Here is a 9,039-nt window from a genome sequence, read left to right as displayed (position 1 = left end):
GCTGAAATAAAGGAATAAAAAAAATGCTACTTTATAAATAAGAGCAACCATTAATACTATTTTATGCATATGAGATGTACATATTTGTTTTTATTTCATTAGAAAAAGTAATAATGATTAAACCTTAAGGCAAAAATAACACTTCTATTTTAGAAGCAATATTTACCAATATATATGAACAGAGATAAACCTAGTTAGTTTACGAAATTTAATCTCTAAATCTCACTAAAACTAGAGGTGAATTTAACATACCTTCAACATTTCCTCTCTCAATATATTTTACAAGAAAATGCTATTAATAGTAGAACATAGAATAGTTCTTTTCAGTTCAAATTCTCCAGATTCCTAAATTGGATATCTTTAGAAAAAGGTGGAAAGAACAACCAGTAATAATACTAGGACTCATGTAACTTATATAATGAAGAGAATTCAATTTAGGTTAAGAGAAAAAAAAAACAACACTTATTTACATTTAATGATTACATTCCCTTAAGTTCTTTTCTCGTAAAATATTAGAACAAAGGATTTGATACCTATGAAATTCATCATCATTTAATAAAAATAAATCGGTTCTTCATGTTTCTCTAATAGAAAGAGAAAAGTGTAACAATAAACATTTATATTATATTTTATCAGTTATTCTGTTTATTCTAATAAAGTTAACATGTAAGATTATAGAGATTTTGGCTCATGCCACAGTAAAATTTCTCTTATTTGCAGGCCTAAATACAATTTCAAGAAAATCGTGGGCTTTGACAACTCGAGGGAAAATGCAGACATGGCTTGATTTTAGGAGACAATCTAGAACAGGGCTTCTCCACTTTGACATTGTTAGCATTTGGGGCTGGATAACTCTTTGTTGTAGGGCTCTCTGATGCATTTATCATGTTTAAGAGCAGCCCTACTAGATGCCATTAAACACCTCTTTGGTTGTGACAGCCAAAAAATGTCTAGAGAATGTGAGGCCACAGGTAAACTGATGAATTAGCAAAATTAAACTGCAGAGTTAACTTAGAGTCCAAAGCTAAAAAGTTAATATTTAGTACCTAAACTCTGATATGCAAACTAAAGAATGTGAGTTGTAGGATAATTGAGGTCTAAAAAAACAGACCTCAAAATGTTAAGAGACATGTGTGTCTATTGCTAGAAAGAAAGAACATTCTAAAAATATTACCTGTCACTTTTTTGTGTGTGCTCAAGGAAATAAAACCATAGTCACATTTGCTATTTTCCTCTTTTAGACTGCCATCTGGGAATCCATACTTCCACTAGAAAAAATTCTAGCCAATTGGATTAAAATAGTTAATGCACCACCCCATGTGCCAAAAATATGCTAGTGAGTCTACAGTTTGCTCAGTCATGCTCAAAAAGAAAGAAACTAATGTCCTTAAGAGACAAAAGTAAATAACTCACAGAATGCTTACACAACTTGGAGTAGTTCCCTTCCCACCTTTGCGGGACAGAGAGTCAAACAGGAGCAGGAGAAAAAGCACAACAAAAGTAGTTACATAAAACAGGCAAACTGAAATAATCGAACTCATTTATTGTACGTCGACTTGTCTCCGAGACATATTGAGTTAAAAAAAAATCTACTAACCAAATCCACAATAGTCATTATGTTTCTGATGTCATGTATATTTGTTAGGAATTAATGAAAAAATGGGAGATCCTTGTAACATTCCTCAAGAAAGGCAGTATAAGGATTCTTCATAATAATGACTACAAGGTTCATCACCATAACTGAATCTACCACCATTTCCTTTTTCTTAATAGCCAAAAGTTGTTAAAAGGCAAACTGGCCCAGCCAGACTAGTATATCCTCTGAGTGTTTTTCACTAACCTATAAAAGCAGTCTATGGTAACAAGGATCTACAGTTCCTAATAGATGAACAGTAATTATTAAATACAAAGATAAGCAGAAAACCATGTACCATTCATTTAACAAATGTTTTGTTAAATGTAAACATAAATTGTATTTTTTTGAGTACTTCTACAAGAACTCATCTAGAAGTAGACAGACAAGGTCATGACTCACAAGGAGTTTACCTCTTAGCCTAGGAAGATTCTAGTGAAATCATCAAACATTTAGGAAAAGCAACATCATGCAGTATCAAACACAATATCTCTTTTTAAAAAGAGGTATTAACACCCAGGAAAAAGTTACTAGAGAAAACAAAAGACTTTAAGTATAATTATTATTGTCACAGATGTTGAGAGAATATTGCATCTGTAAGACAAGAACAGATTATGACAGAGAAAATTTTGAATAAACATTTATGTTTAGATACATCTGTATGAAACCTTAAAAAGTAGATAAGAGGAAATCTTAAAGGTTTTCAGAGATAAAATAGGTATAAGACATTTTCAGACATTTAAGAACTGACTATAGTCAAAGTTTAAAAATATTATTAAAGAGAATCCTTCTTCAAATCAAAAAGGAAACCAAGAATATTGAGTGAAAAAAATAAACAGCAAAAAGATACAAGCAATAAAATATTATTTGTAAGTATATTTAAAACATGAAACAACCCTTAAACATTTTCATGGAAATAGACTTATACAATAAAAATATAAAAATATTTATGGTCATGATGCATGAGTATAAGTAAGAGGTAAGCAAATGGGGTAGAGCTTTGGTTTGATACTTTTTAAAGAAGAAACTGCCACCATTATCAGAATCACAAATGATCTCAACATAGGGAGACAGCATGTGAGGGAGGGAGTAATATGAGAAATGTGAAACCTCAAGAGTCTTTTCTTGTTCTGCTGAAGAGTATGGATCTTAATTAAATCTAGATATTGATTGTAAAAAAATAAGTGTAAGTATGTAGGTTAAAAATTGCAGGTTAACCACTAAAAATCATTTTGAAATAGATAATTTTTACTTTGAAATCGCCAAAAAAAAAGAAATGACACAAGGAAGGCAACCAATGTAAAAGAGCAGACTAAGTACAACTGTATCAATAATCACAATAAATGTGAATTAAATTAAATTCACTATTAAAATAGACTGTCAAAATATAGCCATATTAACATCAAGCAAATTAGAATTAAAGGAAAATATCATCAAATGAAAAGAGAGCTAAATCTCTTGATAAAATATGCAATTCATCAAGTTGTCATGCTACAAATCTTAATGTACCTAATAACAGAGCTTCAAAATGTATAATGCAAAAAGTGATATCAAAACCAGAAGAAAATGACTTTTGTATAACCATAGTGTGATATTTAACATACCTTCTCCTAAATCTACATCTCACATAAAAGATGAATATAAAAGGCTTTAATAAACTTGACTTTATAAATATAAATATGTAATGGTACACAAACATATAGTCAATAGAGACTATAACCAATGAACAGCTTAAAAACTGACTATGTATTAGAACACACACACACACACACACACACACACACACACACACACTACACACACGCTACACACACACTACCTCAACAAAGTCCCCAAAGTATCAAACACATAAGCAATAATCTCTGATTATGCCTCGGTAAAACAAAAGGATAGTCAAGTGAATCTATTGCATTTGTACTCACATCAGATGGGCAAAAATCTAAATAGCAGTTTAGGTGAGGATGCAGAGAAATGGGCATTTACAGAAACTTCAGATGGGAATATAAATTTGTAATGCCTTTTTGCAAAAACAATTTGATATCACCTATCAAAATGTTAAATGTCATACCCTTTGACTCAGCAGTTCTACTTCTAGAACTCCTTCTTACAAAAATAGTATACACAATCGCAAAACAATGTACAACACACAGTGCAATACTAATTACAGTACCAAAAAAGCAACAACCCCAATATCTATCAATAGAAAAATGGTAAATTTATAGTACATGCATAAAATGCTGAGCACTGACATGGAATCCCCAATAGACAGCGCTTTTTTTTTCTTTTTCAGTATAAAAAATACACATTCAAATTATATTAAAATGCAAAACAATAAAAAAGTGGAAGAATATACAAGATACTTTTTACTTCTGGAGAGAGAAATGATGGAGAACTTCCATATTTTACTTTATGTTTGTCTCTGAATATTTAATGATTTATTCTGCTTGCATAATTTAAAAAAGAAAAGACAAGCAATAATTTTAAAATTTTTATTTGTTACTTCCCAGAAGAAGACTGGGATCTTTCTGTTCTTAATACAAATTCGATCGAACCCATTTGAGAGTACAGGACAAGTACAGACTTCCAATTTGTTGAAATAAGAACACTTTTTGTTTCCTCTGCCGAGAATGCTCTTTCCTCAGATATGGCTCACTCTCTCACTTCCTTCAAGTTTTCCAATTAAATATCATCTTACCTGAGGAACTTTCTTTGACTTTTCAGTATATAACGATAACCTCCTACACCCATCCTACTCTCCCAAACTACTTCACCTAGCTTCATATTTCACGAGAGTAATGGTGTCTTATTGTCCTTTTCTCTAAATGGGGTTGATATTAGCACCTACCCCACAGGGGTGTCATTAGGTTTAAATGAGCTAGAAGCCTTTAAATGGGATCACAGTAAAAACCATATTAGTCTTTGATTTTTTTTGTCTTGTTTATAATCAGCCTTCCCCCTACTAGAATGACAATCTGAAGAGGCAGGGACTGTGTTCTGTTTACTGTGGAATGCCTGGAAAGTGCTTATCAGTAAATTTTCATAGTTGTTGAAGCCTGATTTAGTACTGCAGCCATATGTACAGACAGCTGAGATTACAAGAAAAAGACCAATTGTTTTCAGTAAAAGCAAGCTTTCTGCACATTAGCATGAATCATCTGTCATAATTCAATTTACTTTGAAAGCATAACATTTAGCAGTGTGACTCCTAGAAGCTTCAAGTAGAATAGTACAGTATCATTTAGTTCATTAATTTCTTAACACCAACATGCCAACAGAAACTAAAACATAATGTAGAACGAGAAGACAAAAGTACAACTTACTCTTCATTCCTGCTTTTTGCTTTTGAGGCATGGCTGGTAGAGGACTTTGACAGCATTCAAAGCAGAACTGGAATCAGCCTTCGATATGTCTTCCAATAGGGAAAACTTTTTGATATTTTTGGAACTTCCCAAAGATTCAATCACCAAACTGTCTGAGTTTAAAAGCCATAGCTAAAGATATGGAGAGAAAAATCCAAGTATAAGGATATCACCACCCTATCCATATCTCATATCACCACTCGAAAAAACCAAAACTATAAAAATACCAGAAAAAAAAAAAAAGAGAATCATGTACATAATTTTTAAGAAGGGTAAGATTTTCAAAGTATAACCTTGGTAGAGCAACTGACATGATAAAGTTAAAAAAAAAAAGCAACAAACTGGGAGGAAATATTAAATACATATATAACAAAGTTATTAATTATACTATATAACACTTCTAGAAATCAATGAGGAAAAAAAAATCCAGCCCAATAGAAATACAGGTAAAGAATATGAACAGAATTAACACAAGAAGTAAATGTTAAAGATATAAAAATGTTCATATAAATACTAATAAGGAAATGCAAAATTTGAGTGTCACCCTTTTTCACTTATCAGATTGGCAAACACAAAAAGATTGAAAACACGCAGTTCAGAAGAAGGGTTTGGATGGGTATTCCTACACACTTCTGGTAGAAGAGTGCTTGGGATCTGGATGTATGTGATTCATTCGGGGAATATTCTCAAGAGAAAGGGAGTAAGGGAAACAGGATGAGGCAGAGGAAGGAGTTAGGCAGGGATGTGAGCTCAGCTAGGCAGTTAGGCAGGCCTGATCCCACATAGAACTCTGGAGCAGAAATCACACCTACAGTTTGTCTCACTTTGAGACAGGAGACCTCAGCTTTTTGTACCTCAGGGTCAAATCATTTGCAGTGGGCTGACCAGGGCAGGGTTAGGAACAGTGGAGGACAAGAAACTCTCTGGGCAAGGGAGCATCTGTCAGATAGGTCCAGCCTCTGGAATAGAGCACAACTGTGAGCCATTAGAACCCAACACACTCAGCAGCTGAGAAATGGATGCTCTGGCCAAGGAAAAGGGATTTGGGTGGGGCACCGCGTATGTCCACTCTAAGGGATAAATTAATACAACTTTTTTGGAAGGTGATAATTATCAGAGTTTAAAATGCACAAATTCTAATACTGTATTAGATTAGAAAGATTCATTTCTAAAGAAGTACTAAAATATAAGTGCAAAGATTATTTTTGTTAATCTTTAACAGCCATACAATCAAAATTTGATCTATATTTATACTAACAAGAAACAATCCTCATTATATACTGTAGCGTGAAGGAAGCATGTTCAAGAGAAATGCTAATCACAAGATTTTTTTTTTTTTTACAAATAGATACCTGTTTGTATATGTATAGATGTATATAGATAGGAAAAAAATGTTGACGTACACATATCATACTGTTAATGTTTACTTCAAATAGTATGATATAGCAGAATGTGTTTCAAGAATGCATTACTTTTAAAAAAGGAAAATTAAAAAAATTAATTATGTATTAGTAAGTTTAAAAAGTTCCTACTGATTTTTAATTTGAAAAACTTGCAGTAAAAGAAAATTAGAACTGATTTCAGACTATGAGGTGTATTTAGTACCTATTTCAGTCAGAAAATATTTCGCTTTTGATGGAAATTATCTGGAATTACAGAAACATGGAGTTGCCATAATGGATGGCCAGAGACAAAGCCACACCTAATAATAATCTCAACTCCCTCCCTCTTTTTAGCTACCTTATTTCCCTATTACATTTTGAGTTCCTTGAAGGCATTTTTATTCTATGTTGAGCACTTGGAACAGTGCCTTTCCAATAAAAAGATGTTGACTGGTGAGATAAAAGAGATGAGAGGCAGAGAAGAGACTTGGGCCCTGATTCTTGAATTTTTTGCATACATGTCCCAAATTCTTTTCTGCAAAACATTATTTTTAATGGAAGCAATAACATTAGATGCTTGTGATACACATAAAGGATGATTCTGCTAATTGCAACAGCCTCTCTTCCAAAACTTAGCACTACTTCTCAAACATCAAAGTGTTGAAATGAGGATCTCAAAGATATATCTGCACTCAATGAACAATCTGCAAATGTTTGTTGCAGCATTATTTACAAAACCCAAGATGTAGAAATATTCTGAATGTCCATCAATGGATGAATAGATAAATATGTGGCACATACATACAATAGAATATTACCAAGCCTTAAAAAAGGAAATCTTGTAATATGTGCTAACGTAAATGTACCTTGACGACATTACGTTAAGTGAAACATGCCAGAAACAGAAGGACACATACTGTATGATTCCGCTTATACAAGGAATCTAAAATAGTCTAACTCATAGAAGTAGAGAGTAGAATGGTAGTTGCCAGGTACTAGGGGGAGGGAGAAATGAGGAGTTGCTAATCAAAGGGTATAAAGTTTCAGTTGGGCAAAATGAATAAGTGCTGAAGACCTGCTATACAATACTGTGTCTATCATTAACAATACTGTATTGTGTACTTAAAATCTGTGATGAGAATAGATCTCATGTTAATTGTTCTTACCACAAAACAAATAAACAAACAAAAAGAAACATAAATACGAGTATCAAATAGAAAAAAAAGTGAGAGAAAGAACTGTATTATACTGACAAAGAAAATCCATTCAAAACTGAAAGTGAAAAACTTTAATTTGTGGTGTGAACTTCTACAGAGCAGGAATCAGGTTTTATTGCTCTCTAAATCCCTAGTACCTAGTATGTAGAGGCACTTCATCATTTGTTATTAAATTAAGGGAATTTGATTTGTGAATTAAATTGATATTAAAACCTCAATTTTCGGACTATCATTTTATTATTTATTAAAATTTATTGGGGTGACACTAGTTAATAAAATTATATAGGTTTCAAGTGTACAATTCTATAATACATCATTTGTAAATTGCATTGTGTGTTCACCACCCAAAGTCAAGTTTTTGATCAATTACTTTCAAGACCTGAGAATTAAGAAAAAAGAATGGCAAAAACTAAAGAATTTCTGAGACTCTGAATTACTAGGCTACAAAAAGCCAGGTGAAATAATTTCTTACCAAGATGTACACTTTGCCGTCATGACCTTGGATACTGAATCTAAAAGTGCTTCTAGCAGAGGAGAGTTCCACCAGACACTGGGCAAAAATGCTCTGTACAAACTGAGACCTGTTAGAACAGAAATCAATTTTCACTTATGCACTTCTCATAATAACTCTAAATGGCAAAATGACCCAAAAATACCCACAGGGTAACTAAAAGACAGAGGCATGTGCATGCCAGACTTTTCTATATGCCACCCATTCCCTCACAATCTGTGCTAATGTGGATTTCGATATATTTTAATATATTTGTGTTTTCTCATCTTATTCTCCAATCCTTAATACATTATCTACCCCACACCTAACTATTGCTGCTAATGAATAAAAAATACTATGTTAGACTGTCAATATTCCATTTGTACTTTAGCGCATTAGACAGTGAATAACTAAGTTTAAAAAGGTGAGAAATTTCCTCCCAAACATGAGACAGTATTATCTATAATATTTTCCATTTGGATTCCTTCAATGTGTCATATCTGAGGTACATAATAAAAGTCTTTATGGGAGGATAAAGTTCAAGGTTATGTTCAAATTGCCATAATTTTAGACATCAATAAATAAGCTGAAATAAAGACATACTATAGCTAACTTTTGTTTGCAAACAAAAGAGATTCAAAGAAAAGAAACACTAATGAATTTAGTGGCTAAGTACTATTAAAAAAAAAAACACACAGGAGTCTTTTGAAAACTGACTCATGTTTCAAATTTTAAATAAGTCAAATTAAAACCAGAATTATTCAAAAACCTATTGATTAGGTTGTTAAGGCCTTGGATATCCAGCACATAGAAAGCACAAAAACCTTTCAAAATTAGGTTTATATGAGCACATGTGTCTATACCATTATATAAGCAAACCATAAATAAATCCTCAAGTCTTTTAAATGTGTGGTTTGGTTTAACTAACCTTTCCAAATAAAGAAAGGTATAAATAAAA

The 9,039-nt window shown here is 32.3% G+C and overlaps 1 protein-coding gene across 3 annotated transcripts in view; it reads right to left on the bottom strand.

The window, feature by feature from the left end:
• UBE3D (ubiquitin protein ligase E3D) overlaps window positions 1-9,039 on the bottom strand; it is a 132,859-nt gene that overhangs the window by 86,745 nt on the left and 37,075 nt on the right. For 2 of the 3 annotated variants that reach the window (XR_001518178.2, XR_003044455.1), the window contains exons 7-8: window positions 8,064-8,172; window positions 4,954-5,124 (exon numbers count right to left, since the gene is read on the bottom strand). Coding sequence is in view for 1 of the 3 variants with exons in the window: in XM_015600297.2 (XP_015455783.1) it covers window positions 3,994-3,999; window positions 4,967-5,124; window positions 8,064-8,172 (273 nt within the window). In the remaining 2 variants the exon portion in view is untranslated. Of the gene's footprint in view, window positions 1-3,993; window positions 4,000-4,953; window positions 5,125-8,063; window positions 8,173-9,039 lie in introns of all 3 variants that reach the window. The other variant, XM_015600297.2, reaches the window with a different exon arrangement.

This window comes from Pteropus alecto, unplaced genomic scaffold (assembly GCF_000325575.1).
Source record: "Pteropus alecto unplaced genomic scaffold, ASM32557v1 scaffold7, whole genome shotgun sequence".
NCBI lineage: Eukaryota > Metazoa > Chordata > Mammalia > Chiroptera > Pteropodidae > Pteropus > Pteropus alecto.
This window is presented reverse-complemented; position numbering and strand designations above follow the sequence as displayed.